Source organism: Artemia sp. Qi Xiang Cuo, unplaced genomic scaffold (assembly GCF_049724085.1).
Source record: "Artemia sp. Qi Xiang Cuo unplaced genomic scaffold, ASM4972408v1 HiC_scaffold_2954, whole genome shotgun sequence".
Classification (NCBI taxonomy): Eukaryota; Metazoa; Arthropoda; class Branchiopoda; order Anostraca; family Artemiidae; genus Artemia; species Artemia sp. Qi Xiang Cuo.
Window position 1 is genome coordinate 3,250,270 of NW_028300808.1, and position 14,779 is coordinate 3,265,048.

Sequence of the window (14,779 nt, forward strand, 5' to 3'; positions counted from 1 at the left end):
AAGTCGACATAGCTTTATTTAATTTTTTAAGGTTAATTTAGACGAGGTTAAGTGCGCACGTAACCTCGTCTAAATTAACCTTAAGAAATTCTCTCTCACTGTCTCTCTCACTATGTATGCACCGTCGCGGTGTACGCTCCATGTCTTTCTTGTCAATTTTATCCGATATAGCCGACAAATGATGTTGATAATGCATTTAAAGGATGTTGATAAAGCATTTATTCACTCTGATACTTAGATTTTGTCAATTTTATTCCATGTATCCAAGAAAATGATATTGATATGGAATTTAATCACTCTGATACTTAGACTTTATCAGTTTTATCCGACATATCCGACAAAGGATGTTGATAATGAATTTATTCACTCTGACACTTAGATTTTGTCAATTTTATCCGATGTAACTGGCAAAGGATGTTTATAAAACAAATTTATTCACTCAAACACTTAGATTCTGTCAATTTTATCCTATGTATCCGAGAAAGGGATGTTGATGTAGAATTTAATCACTCTGCTACTTAGATTTTGTCAATTTTATCCGACAAATCCGATAAAGGATGTTGTAAAGCATTTATTCATTCTGATATTTAAATTTTGTCAATTTGTATTCCATGCATCTGACAAAGGATGTTGATAAAAAAAAATTATTCACTCTGACACTTAGATTCTGTCAATTTTATTCGATGTATCTGGCAAAGGATGTTGATAAAAAAAAATATTCACTCTGATACTTATATTTTGTCAATTTTATCCGACATATCCGACAAAGGATGTTGATAATGAATTTATTCACTCTGGTACTTAGATTTTGTCACTTTTATCCGATGTATCTGGCAAAGGATGTTGATAAAAAAAAAATTTATTCACTCTAAGACTTAGAATTTGTCAATTTTATCCTATGTATCCGAGAAAAGGATATTGATATAGAATTTAGTCACTCTGATACTTAGATTTTGTCAATTTTATCCGACATATCCGATAAAGGATATTGTTATAGCATTTATTCATCCTGAAATTTCGATTTTGTCAATTTTATCAGACATATCCGACTAAGGATGTTGATAATGAATTTATTCATTCTGAAATTCAGATTTTGTCAATTTTATCCTATGTGTCCAAGAAAAGGATGTTGATAAAAAAAAAAATTATTCACTCTGACACTTAGATTCTGTCAATTTTATCCTATGTATCCGAGAAAAGGATGTTGATATAGAATTTAGTCACTCTGATACTTAGATTTTGTCAATTTTATCCGACATATCCGATAAATGATGTTGTTAAAGCATTTATTTATCTGAAATTTAGAATCTGTCAATTTTATTTGATGTATTTAACAAAGGATGATGGTAAAAAAAATTTTAACTCTGGCACCTATATTTTATCAATTTTATTCGATGTATCTGGCAAAGGATGTTGTTAAAAAAAATATTCACTCTGATACTTCGATTTTGTCAATTTTATCCGACATATCCGACAAAGGATGTTGATAATGAATTTATTCATTCTGAAATTTAGATTTTGTCAATTTTATCCGATGTATTTGCCAAAGGATGTTGATAAAAAAATTTATTCACTCTAACAATTAGAATTTTTCTATTTTTTCTATGTATCCGAGAAAAGGATGTTGACATAGAATTTAGTCACTCTGATACTTAGATTTTGTCAATTTTATCCGACATATCCGATAAAGGATATTGTTATAGCATTTATTCATTCTGAAATTTAGATTTTGTCAATTTTATCAGACATATCCGACAAAGGATGTTGATAATGAATTTATTCTTTCTGAAATTCAGATTTTGTCAATTTTATCCTATGTATCCGAGAAAAGGATGTTGATAAAAAAAAATTTATTCACTCTCACCCATAGATTCTGTCAATTTTATCCTATGTATCCGAGAAAAGGATATTGATATAGAATTTAGTCACTCTGATACTTAGATTTTGTCAATTTTATCCGACATATCCGATAAATGATGTTGTTAAAGCATTTATTTATTATGAAATTTAGATTTTGTCAATTTTATTTGATGTATCTGACAAAACAATTTACAATATCCGGAGCGCCAAAAATCCGCATCATCTTTCTATTACTGTATCTGCGAGGTGGACCAAGAATCAAGGCTTCAGTTGCTGGGTCTCAGTTATTTTTCAAAGTTCAGGCCTAGTTTCCATCCTAGTGGCTGTGTGAATCAAAAAACAGTCACAGTCCGGAAGATCTATACAGTGTTCTCCCTCAGTGTTGGACTTCTGGGTAGGAATTCTTCCATACTGCCCTCCTCGTCCATAGTTAAAAAAAACTCTTCCAATAGTATTGTCTTGTTGGCGTCGCGACGGGCGTGCGCATAGTAACACGCAACTAGTTTGTGTTCCGTGACTATATTTGGCCGTGATTGGTCTGAGACCTCAACCAGTCTTGTTTAAAAATCCGCAGACAATTTTTCATATTTCATAAGAGTATTTTTAAAATTTTTAAATTTTAAAATGTTTTTGCCTTCTGACTGCATATCACGTCTCTGATTTCAATGAAGTTTGAACGAGTTCATTTTACCTGAAAACGGTTGCTCAGATATAAATGGGGACAGTCAAATGGGGCACTAGAAATGTTCCCCAAATTTTCTGCCTTGAGAGCAAAGTCGACGTATCGCCGAAACGGGGAAAAAATGACCATAAGAATTTACATCTTTGGGGGGTTGGTAAATAACCCATACCCAATTTTTAACATTTTCCACCATCGGTGTCCTCACTGAGTACAAAACCCCTTTTTTATTTGGTTTTTCCCCCCATCTACAAATTCCGTGTCGTTCTGGAGAACAACCACCCCCACCCACCGAATTTCATTTTCGTGTTCGAATAATCTTATTTCTTTATATTAACACGGCTCATTTACCTATTCAAACAAAAAAATTAATTTATGGTAAATTTTATCACCGGTAAGTGTCAGTTTGTAAAGATTTTTTATTGATGATTCATCTTTTAATGTCTTTTGGGCTTTTAATGTGTCAAAATACAAACTCTGAACTCCTTTGGTAGCCGACAAATCTGGGTGGCATTTTATTCCTTTATACCTCCCACCCCTTAAAATAAAGTTTTTTTTAAATATACTGAGATTCAGATCCATGCGTTCAATGTATAAAATTGTTGACCCACTCCCCCTCTCGCTAAATGTATCCAAAGTTGAAATTAGTTTATTTACCCAGTTGAAAAAACTTGTTTTTTTTTTAAAAAAAACTTCATAGAAATGTCCCTTCCCCCATGAAAACATCCTCCATAGAAAGATCCTCCCACGTAACTCCAACCTCCGATCCCCCCCCCCAGAAAAAAATCCCTCCTGAAAACGTATGTATACTTCCCAATAACCAATACTATATGTAAACAATGGGCAAAGTTCATAACTTGCAGCCCTTCCCCCGGGGATTGTGCGGGATTAAGTCATCCTCAAAGATATACTTATAATATTTTCGAATATGCTGAACAAAATGGCTATCTCAAAATTTTGATCAGTTGACTTTGGGAAAACAATGAGCGTGGGAGGGGGCCTAGTTGCACTCCATTTTTTTTGATCGTTATAAAGGGCACTAGAACTTTTAATTTTAATTCCAATGAGCCCTCCCACGATATTCTAGGACCACTGGGTCGATACGATCACCCCTGGGAAAAAAAATAAATAAAAATAAAAACGCTTCCGTGATCTTTCTTCTGGGAAAAAATGCAAAATTCCACATTTTTGTAGATAGGAGCTTGAAATCTCTACAGTAGGGTTCTCTGATACGCGGAATATGATGGTGTGCTTTTCATTAATGTTCTATGACTTTTAAGGGTCTTTCCCCCTTTTTTCAAAAATCAGCCAAATTCTCTCAGGCACGTAATTTTTGATGGGTAGGATTAAACTTGATGAAACTTATATATTTGAAATCAGCATTAAAATTTGATTCTTTTGATGTATCTATTTGTATCACAATACCGTTTTCTAGAGTTTCGGTTACCATTGAGCCGGGTCCCAATAACCAATGCTATAATTATGTTAACATTGGGTAAAGTTCATAACTTTCAGCCCTCCTCCTGGGGGCTTCGAGGGATTAAGTCATCCTAAAAGACATAGTTATAATATTTTCGACCATGCTGAACAAAATGGCTATTTCAAAATTTTGATCGGGTGACTTTGGGAAAAAATGAGCGTGAGAGGGGGCCTAGTTGACCTCCATTTTTTTGGTCACTTAAAAAGGGCACTAGAACTTTTAATTTCCGTTCCAATGAGCTCTCCTACTATATTCTAGGACCACTGGGTCGATACGATCACCCCTGAAAAAAAAAAAAAACAAAAAAAAAAAAAAAAAAAAAAAACGCATCCGTGATCTTCCTTCTGGCAAAAAATGGAAAATTGCACATTTTTGTAGATATGAGCTTGAAACCTCTACAGTAGGGTTCTCTGATACGCTGAATATGATGGTGTGATTTTCATTAAGGTTCTGTAACTTTTAAGGGGTCTTTCCCCCTTTTTTTAAGAAGTAAATTGTTTCAAATACGAGGCCAATTTATAATCCAAGTTGCCCAGTTGCAGTGCCACAAAACAGGCGACTTGCTCCACTTCATCAATAGGGTTTGAAAATAAGACAACAACACAATTCAATCCACCACAAAGAGGAAGGGTACCATTTACATGGCTCTCATAAGTTTCAACTTTTCAAATTTGTTGTTGAGCCTTTTGTCCCCTTTTTATCTCCATTATAATTTGTATAAGCCCACCAGTTTATTCATCTCTGAAGCGACACATTCGAGCATTTTTTTTTCCCAAAAACCTATATTCCTCGATTATCCCCAAATGATGCAATCGAAATGAAAACAGGACTAGACTGGAAAGGGGTCGTGGGTAAGGAAAAAGAGAATAGCAGATTCTACAGGAGCCAAGACCCATGGAATAGCTGCTTCAACATTATTTGATCGCTTGAAGAAGTCAAAATCAGCCAACGAGACTAGTGTGGATGAAGGAATAGCCAGATCAGCCAATTTGAAACGAGGAAAGTATTCCACCCGTCAGGTTTTCACTGACGATCAAGAGGAAAAACTTAAGACTTACCTTCTTCGTTCCTGCGAACTTCACTATGGTTTGACTTTAGCACAAACTCAGAAGCTGGCATATCAATATGCAGTGAAGATGAGGGTCTCTTATCCCAAGAACTGGGATGAAAAGTGTGCCGCCACATATGACTGGTCATATGGATTTATGAAGCGTCATCCAGAGCTGAGTCTTCGGAAACCTGAGAACACCAGCCTGGCCAGGGCTTCAGGATTCAATCCCTTCAATGTAAACTCGTTCATGAATAATCTTGAAGCTTTATACAATCGGCACCGCTTCACACCTGAACGAGTGTACAACCTAGACGAAACCGGAGTAACAACTGTCATGGATAGCCCTAAAGTCATAGCGAAATCTGGTATAAAGCAAGTGGGCAAGGCCGTTGCTGCTGAGCGGGGGAGTTAGTTACAGTGTGTTGCATCGTTAATGCCATCGGGAACACCGTCCCCCCAGCGTTTGTGTTCCCACGCGTGCACTTCAGAGAACACATGCTCCATGGAGCACCACCTGGTAGCCTTGGGTTAGCTTTCCAGTCTGGTTGGATGACTGGACCGAACTTCTTAGAAGTTATGAAGCACTTCGTCAAGCACACTCAATGCGACAAGGAGAATCCGGTGTTGCTCATCCTCGATAACCATGAAAGCCATATTTATTTGGAGGCAGTTCTATATGCAAAAGAGAATGGAGTAGTGCTTCTCACATTTCCGCCACACTGCAGCCACAAAATGCAGCCCTTAGATATATCTGTCTATGGCCCGTTCAAGGCGTATCTGAGGGCTAAGTTCGGCAAGTGGCAAACAAACCATCCACACGAAAGATTTCAAATAACTCACACCGCAAACCTAGTTGGTCAAGCTTATCCCCTAGCGTTTACTCCGAACAACATCACATCGGGCTTTTCAAAACCAGGAATATGGCCATTCTCAAGATCAGCGTTCACTGATGCAGACTTCATCGCCGCTAAGGTCTCAGACAGACCAAACACCGCTGGAGAAGTAACTGATAGGGTAGAGTCTAGGAATACTTTGGAAGCAGTTGCTGACCCTGTCCTGAATTCCTCGGCCTTAGAGCAACCACCCGGGCCCAAACATGATGTCAATCCAGAAGACATTTTTCCATTCCCGAAGGCTAAACCAAGAAAGCTAACTGTGAATAGGGCTCGAGTTGGCAAAACGAGAATTTTAACGGATACGCCAGAGAAAGAAGATCTGGAGAAAAGAGCACAAGCAAAGTCAGCAAAGAAGACTGGTAGGAAAAGAGTAAAACTGGCAAAGAGCAAGGAGCAAGAGTTGTCAACGATAAGAGAACCTTCCTCCCCTTCGGAAATCTCTTTCCATGACTCTTCAGATGAAAGCCTCCATGCAGGGTCAGACTGTGAAATACCTGAAATTTTGTATCGGATGGGTTTATCCATCCGATACACCTAAAGATATTTAGGGCGGGAGGGGCTAGTTGCCCTCTGATCTTTTTTCACTCTGAGTAAATGAAATACAACTTTTAATTTCCATTCAAATGAACCCTCTCTGAAGTTTATACGAGCATATCTTCTATAAGAACCATATATGCCCCAAGAGCAGTACTTACAACGCCTGCCCAAGCCCTGGGGGGCTGTGTCGACACAGTAGTTTTTCCTATTTGATCTTTGAACTATTTTTAACGAAATAACCATACGTATTGAAGTTTTGTTATATGATCTTTGAGCTATTTTTAACAAAATGGCTACCTCAAATCTTTTATCAGATGTATTTGGGGAAAAGGGGCTTGGGGGGGGGGGGGGCAGTTGTCCTCTGATCACATTTGACTCTTAAAAAGGGCACTAGAACTCTCGATTTCCAATCAAGTGAGCCCTTTCTTAAGTTTCTACGACAACGCTTTCTATAAAAATTTTATTTGCCCCCAGGGCATAACTTACAATCCTTGCCCTGAGGGCTGTGAGGGGGAGGGGTTGTTATCCTCAAAGACCAAATTTCCTGAATTTTCAACTACGTTGAACAAAATAGCTATTTCAAAATTTTGATTGGATTTGTTTGGGGAAAAGGTGGGCGTGAGATGGGGGTTAGATGCCCTCCAATCACATTTGACTATTAAAAAGGGCACTAGCCCTTTGAATTTCCAATCCAATCAGTCCTTTTTGAAGTTTCTACAACAAAGCTTTCTACAAAAAACCTTTTATGTGCCCAGGGCATAACTTACAACCCTTGCTCTGAGGGCTGGGAGAGTGTCCTCCTGAAAAACAATTTCTATCTGGAAATCAAATACGCTGAACAAAATGGCTATCTCAAAAATTCGATTGGATGTGTTTTGGGAGCTGGTGGGCATGGAAGGGGTGTTAGTTGCCTTCCAGTCACTTTTGACCCTTAAAAAGGGCACTAGAACTCTCGATTTCCAATTGAATGAGCCCCCTTTGAAGTTTCTATTACGACCCCTATATATATATATATTCCATATGAAGTGGCTCTGGGGGAAAAAAAATAATAAAACATTGGAGCCGTGGGGCCTTTAGTATAGGTAACGCTTTAGCGTTGCCTCTGATTATATTATCTTGTTCGCGCTGGAGAAGAGAGGCGACTGTTCTCTCGAAATGTTTCCTTCGTGTGTTTCCTCATTATTTTCGTTTGGCCTTTAAAAACCCCATTTTTTATCGTTTTTTTTCTTCATGTTAAAGATAAAAGACTTATGTTTCTAGAAATGTTTCGTAAATTGCTTGACTTTCACTTCAGGTTTTAATTTTAAATTGCTTTCGAAGGTAATTACTTAATTTTTTATTAATTTTTTAATTGATAAATAGAATGTTATTACATCATATCTTTTTTTGATCTAATTTTAGATCTATTTCCATAATCTTCAAGTCCGAAAAGTAAGAACATCTAGATTTGCCCTTTTCGAAAAACACGATGACATGTACACAATAGGCCTACACTTTGTAGTGTTTAAAGCATTAAAACCTTGAATACATTTCAGGAATTAAACAAAATTTTTAAGTTTTCAGATTGGAAACTTTACTAACAGAATGCTTTAAATTTAGTTACATCAAAAAGACAGTTTTTTAACTTTTGCACGCTTTGAAAAAAATATTAATCAAATTTAATGGTAATATAATTTGTAATGCCTTTGACTACTGAAGGATTTGAACCTTTTCTTTCAACTGTATTAAGATAAAATATACTCAGCAGGGGTTAATTAGTCATCAATCCTAATATATTTTGTACTTTAGGACTCTCCTGACTGAAGTCTGTGTTGTATCCAGGTTTCAATTATAGTATTTTCCTTCTCATAATTTGCATCAACTCCGTTCCAAAATCTGTCATGGACTTGCCACAAATTCTGAAAATGGCCAATCCTATCAAAGTTTTTGAGGATTCTTTCATTAAAAATGGTAAGTTGTACAGTTAATTTTTTTGTCAGAATAAAAGAGAAGCTACTTTGTTCTAGAAAATAATTATCCCTTTTTTTTCTTCTTTCTCATTAAGTTGTCTTAAGAAAAAAATGTAACTGTATCTGTACTTGAATCTAACAGTTAAGAGCTAAGGGGTGATAAAGTTACTTCTTTGTGATACAAAACACATTTAAATTCAATTTATTAGCTTTAGTGTTAAAGTTTGGTCAGACAGTTGAATCATCTGGTTAAGAATTGTTCTGCCAATCTTCTCTGTGCAGATATGATGAACAAAATATGTTTATCTAAGCAGGGGTAGTTATTGGGGTTCAAATGGGAATATCTAATCATAATACATGTAAGAGATAAATAAAGGTAGCTGAATTCAGCTGCTAAACTTTGTGAGACTATATTTTGTATTTGTGAGAACTAATTGTTTGGGAACTATTATATAGTGGGAACTAATGCAGAAAACCCCTATTGATTGGTATTTTTTTTTTACTATTAATCGTCTATTTTTGTGATTGTTAAGCTGTAGTTAAGTTTTGATGACAATTTGTTTACGGTAACATCATTTTGCGATGAATTTTTGATTGAAAAGGCTAATAAGGCCCTAAATGAACTGGCAAGTTTTATGAGATTTAGCTGTCTATCTGTTAATGTTTTTAAGAAGAATGTCATGACTTTTTTTAGAATTGGTACACCTATTATTTTAAATGATAAAATTTGTCTGAATGGTGTTTTCTTAAATGAAGCTTTTAGTGTTAAATATTTAGTTTTTATCTTGATTGCAATTTGAGTTGGAAACTACACTGTGACGCAATATCAGCAAAAGAGGCAAGAGGATCGGGTTTTCTAAGAAGGCTAAGGAATGTGCTTCCACCAAGAATTCTAATGATCCTCTATCATTCTCTTATCAATCCGTATTTGTCTTGTGGTTATTTGGTGTGGACATACTAGGATGCCGTCTTGTTTCTCCACAGTTACAGTCCAGTTTACCCAATCCATACTAGTTGTAACTCCTAATAATGTCTTGCTTTTCCAGCTCATGCATTTCCACTTCTTAGCTTATCGTGGAGTGTAAATAGTTTGCATATGGCAGGATGTACAGCTAATGTCTGTTTTCAAGTCTATGATGTATTCACTCTGTAGTTGACCTTTATCACCAAAATGTAGTTTTGAATTTCAATACAAACAGTATCTTATGATTTAATACGATGCTTTATGTCCTTTTCACAAGACCCATGTTAACATTATGTAGTTGTATTTCAATTTGATATTTTGTTGTACGACTGCATGTCAACCTTAATAATTGGGATTCTTCTATCATTAGGATTTAGAAGACGATCAAGGAACGACATAGGGCCGAAGCCCCAAATCCCCTTCACCACTGTGCCCCTGATTTTTTTTAGAATATAGTTTGTAGGACGTTACACTTGTTAGAATAATTAAGCCATAATAATTTGTTTGGTTTCCTAAATTACCGGTTAACAATAGCCTTCGCATAGGTGTAAATTTCAAACTTCACGTCCCATTCTTGTTTATTCAAAAGTATTTCAGCTTTCGGTTCGTTCCTTTACTCGTTGCAGCAGAAGTAGCTGCCTGCAACCTAGTAAAGTGCGATATATGCCCCCAGGGAATTGAAATTTAAAGTTGAGTTTTTGAAAAAATGTAACTGCAATTTTTAAGAAGCAAGGAAATTTGCCATAAGCTGAAAATTGCAAAAGAAAACTAGATTAGCTTAATTCTGAGAAGGGGGGGGTGATCTCAAGTCAGACTTTACAATTGAATTTTTCATATCGGAAAAACACTTGTGTGACAGATACCCTATCTAGTCAATTCGAATCTTGTCAAGTTTTTCATCAACGTTGCTGGGTGTGGCTATCCGCCTGACGTGGACTGTTTTGCATTTATTCATGCTTACAATGAGGACAATGAAGACCCTTTTCCGTGCTATTATAGTCACAGGAAAGGTATTGCTGTTGCTACTGTTGATTATGATGCAGCGATTTTTGCAATCCTGACAGGGTCTATTCCCCTGTGGATTTGTATCGGATTCCTCATTTATGTGGGATTTTCCCTGGATTGAAAACTTACACGCACCAAAGGAGCTATGAGAAATTTGAAATCGTTCGAAAAGTAAGGATGTTTTTTTTTAAATAATACGATAAAAAAGAATGGTTTTAATTATAATTGCGTCTTCGGTACCTAGGCCGCTCTGTGGGATCTAAAATGAGGGTAGTAGTTTGCTAATTTCGGGACCCAAACATCTGGAGTTGGGATAGCAGCTTGCTAATTCTGATACCTGAGGAAATCCAACACTGTAAGTATATACCATGATATTATCTCCTTTTATTTAAGGAGTTTCTTGAGCTCTTTATAAATTGTATCAATTAAATAGTTTGTGTGTTCTGACAATAGTTTTAATTTGATTATGACGTGTAGGGTCTCTGTGAAATTTTTTTTCGAAGATTGCCCCTCCCAATAAATTGAGCCACGGGACGCCCCTGCTTGTGTCTCATTTTAGCAGAAGATATATATCTCAAGGCTTAATATGCATACCATACCAAAAAGATTGTAAAAGGTCATCAAAGGTCAATGCTCTTTGAAGAGGGATGAAGAGGAGGAAGGTACTTCAAAATACTTCCCCTGTGTATTTTTTAGGCTCTGGATTCGTACCTAGAAGTTTTATTCGCGCGTTTCTTAAAAAAACATCATCAAAGCTATAGTTTTACAATTACGAGACAAGAAGGGGTAGATATTCTGAAACTATTATTTTGATAATTTCGTAAATCATTTCTTTCTATGATTGTGGTCAATAGAATCTTTCGAGATTGACATGTAAACAATGTACTATGCAGCAAAACTTGATCTAAGGCACGTGCCGTGAAATCCGTGCATATTTCATTGGCAATCTTAATAAAGCAAACTCAACGGAACGAATGCCGTTTTATTTCGTCTACTTACGTTGCAAATTTTGCTCCGTTAATAATTTTTAATCGGCTAGTTGTATGTCCGCGTGTTTATTTACTCATGGGGTAATTGATGTGAGAGAGGGGGATGGGGAAAAAAACAACCTTAATTATACAGTGTTTTAACTAAAATATATGACTTTTGGTACTTATTTAATAGCCGGTAAACATGTGACAAGAAGCACATTGAAATATTTTACAAAAAATAGGTTATCACTTCTTAGTGAGGTATTGCCAACTCCGTGACAGATATATTTCATTGGCATTAGCCGAACTTCACATCGTGTATGCTTACAAACTACTAAATATGTACCGGGCTTTTTTCTGATCATTTATTTTCTGTGAAATTAATATCGTAAAAATGGCGAAATATAAAATTGGTTAAGCTGTCTGCAGGTATGATGGAAGTGGACAACTATTTAGCCAATATAATGCTAGGAGAAAAGTAAGTTTTGACGGAGGGGTGAAAAAAAAGTTTTTGACTTTATAAAATAGTAGATATTTCACATGGAAAATAAATTCTGTTTTTACACAAGAAGATTTTCAAACTGCTGCCAAAAAATTTGAGAGTCACTGGAATTTCCCAAACTGTATTGGTGCGATAGACGGCAAGCATATTAGAATTCGATGCCCCAAGAATAGTAGCTCTCAGTACTACAACTACAAAAAGTTCTACAGCATCGTTCTCATGGCTGTCGTGATTGCAGACTATAAATTTATGCTAAAAGATGTTGGATCAGAAGGCAGCTCAGGAGATTCTGGTGTATTTACAAGATCAACTTTTGGAAGGTCAATTATAAATGAGACAATTGACACACCACATCCACAACCAATTGCCAATGGGATGGTGATGCCTTATGTTTTTGTAGCTGACGAGGCTTTCCCTCTGAGAAAAAATATTATGAGACCCTATCCTGGTGGATTAAGCATAGCAGACAGGCAGAAGAGAGTTTACAACTATAGGTTATCCAGGGCAAGACTTGTGGTAGAAAATGCCTTTGGTATTCTGGCTGCCAGATGGCGGATTTTTTATACAGCAATTGACAGCAAACTTGAAACGGTTGACTCAATTATAAAGGCATTCTGCTGTTTGCACAATTTTTTAATGGCAAGAGGCTCAGATTATTGTACCAGAATTTTCGATGACACTACAAGCAGTAATGGAAGCATAATTGATGGGACGTTGAGGCATGCAGTGCAATCTACTTGGGGGCAAACACTTAACCGCTAGGGTTCAAACTATTCTAGCAGTGCAGCAATTGTTATTCGCAATAATTTTTCTGAATTTTTTTATTCAAGTGAAGGTGCTTTACCTTGGCAGAACGAGTATTTATTCCAATAATGTAACAGCTTTTCTTATCTTTTATCTGAACTATTTAATTTAAGAAAGTTTTTATAAAAAATTCGAACAAGAAGTGAAAAGAAATAAGGTTTTGAAATTTAATGAGATAGATTTCTAACTATCGTCTCTCATTTGGCCGCTGGACACTAAATAAACCAATTTCTGAATCTCATATTTGAGGAAAGTTTTAGTGGCCAGATCAAGCATCTTCAGGTCATTAACAAGACTTTTACAAAATGCCTTGTTGCAATCAATATCTTCTCTGATTGCATTTATCAGTTCCTCCTCAAGCAGTGAAGTTTTATTGGATACTTTCCCTTTTTTGAAGGAGGCTGTGAAGTCTCAGGACTTGATGCTGGTATTCGGACACTCGAGCTTGGAGGTCCAGTTGAGATTGGGGTTGAAGTTGAAGACGGTATTTGGTAAGTTGAAGTTCCCGATGAATCATCGAAACCAGCCAGGACGATTTCTTCAATCACATCTTGTGTTTCTATTTCAACCTAAATTATGTAAAAAATGTAAATTATATAATACATTTTGTAAGAGGCTTGCGCCAATATTTTTACATTTAATAATAATTATTATTATTATTATTCAAAAGTTTGATCTACCAAGGGATATTTCAGTATTTCATGACAGCTACATCAACAAAATTTTCAAACAGTTCATGGTAACAAACTGTAAGTAAGGAGTGACCCGGCTCAACGGTAACCAAAACTGTAGAAAACGAAATTTTGATACCAATAGATACATCAAAAGAGTCCGATTTTAATGGTGATTTAAAATATATAAGTTTCATCAACTTTAGTGCTACCTATCAAAAGTAACGCGCCTGAGAAAATTTGGCTGATTTTCAGAAAAAGGGGGACAAACCCCCTAAAAGTTATAGAACATTAATAACAATCCCATCATCATATTCAGCGTATCAGAGAACCTTAACACGGAGGTTTTAAGCTCCTATCTACAAAAATGTGGAATTGTGCATTTTTTGCCAGAAGAAAGATCATGGATGCATGTGTGTTTGTTTGTATTTTTTTTCCCAGGGGTGATCGTATCGACTCAGTGGTTCTAGAATATCGTGGGAGGGCTCATTCGAACGGAAATTTAAAGTTCTAGTGGCCTTTTTAAGTGACCAAAAAAATGGAGGGCAACTAGGCCCCATTCTCATGCTCATTTTTTTCCCAAAGGCTCATTGGTCTGTAAAAAGGAGGAAGAAAGACGAGTCACTTACTCAGGGAAGAAAAAACAAAAAATTCAAATAATAACTTACTCAGAGATAGAAAAGAGCAAAAAGGAGAAGAAAGGAAAATATAAATAAAGTAAAAACTATAGAAAGTGAAACTAAATAGATTGAATATACTAAATTAGTTAAGTAGATTAAATAGACATAAACTCCAATAAAATAATAATAAGTATATAAGAAAAATAAATAAATAAATAGATAAAAATAACTTTTAAGAAGCCAAGGAATTTTTAACAATTCTTTTGAACAAACCGATTGGGTGGCACCTTCGACCTGATTCAGGCAACTTATTCCATACTATTGTACTCGCCATTAAAGGATTAAAATCTGACGTTACACAAGGAGTAAAATGAACTTGAATATGATTTTTGTATTGCGAAGCGTATAATTATTCTGATCAGAGGTAAAAGATGGCGGAAGGTTACCATGAAGCTGAGAAAAAGCAAAATATGCACACGAAAGGATATAGAGTGACTCGAGATCAAGTAATGGGATAACTCCTGAACAATTAGTTTCCTGAATGAGGCTTCTAGCTATATTTTAAACCTTAGAAAGTGGATTTAATAATGAAGGAGAGGTTAAAATTTATTCTATTGGACAGTAAGAAATGTAAGATTGGATCAAGTAATGAAAAATGATTTTCAAAATTGATCCAGTAAAAGTATGTGCAAGTTTCCTAAAAATACTGAGACTCCTGGAATCTTCATTTTAATCAAATCAATGTGACGCTTGAAAGATAGGTTTTCGAAGAATGCCCAAAAAACGAACT

General features: G+C 35.8%; 1 protein-coding gene across 1 annotated transcript; it reads left to right on the forward strand.

The window, feature by feature from the left end:
* Nucleotides 1-12,113: 12,113 nt before the first annotated feature.
* Nucleotides 12,114-12,656, forward strand: LOC148938379 (uncharacterized). Its single transcript, XM_089107841.1, has one exon. It carries the CDS (start codon nucleotides 12,114-12,116, stop codon nucleotides 12,654-12,656), a length of 543 nt encoding a protein of 180 aa, XP_088963967.1.
* The last annotated feature ends 2,123 nt before the right edge of the window (nucleotides 12,657-14,779 follow it).

Bases quoted from the DNA above. Each gene is read 5' to 3' on its own strand.
- LOC148938379 (XM_089107841.1), top strand. From the start codon at position 12,114: ATGGCTGTCGTGATTGCAGACTATAAATTTATGCTAAAAGATGTTGGA.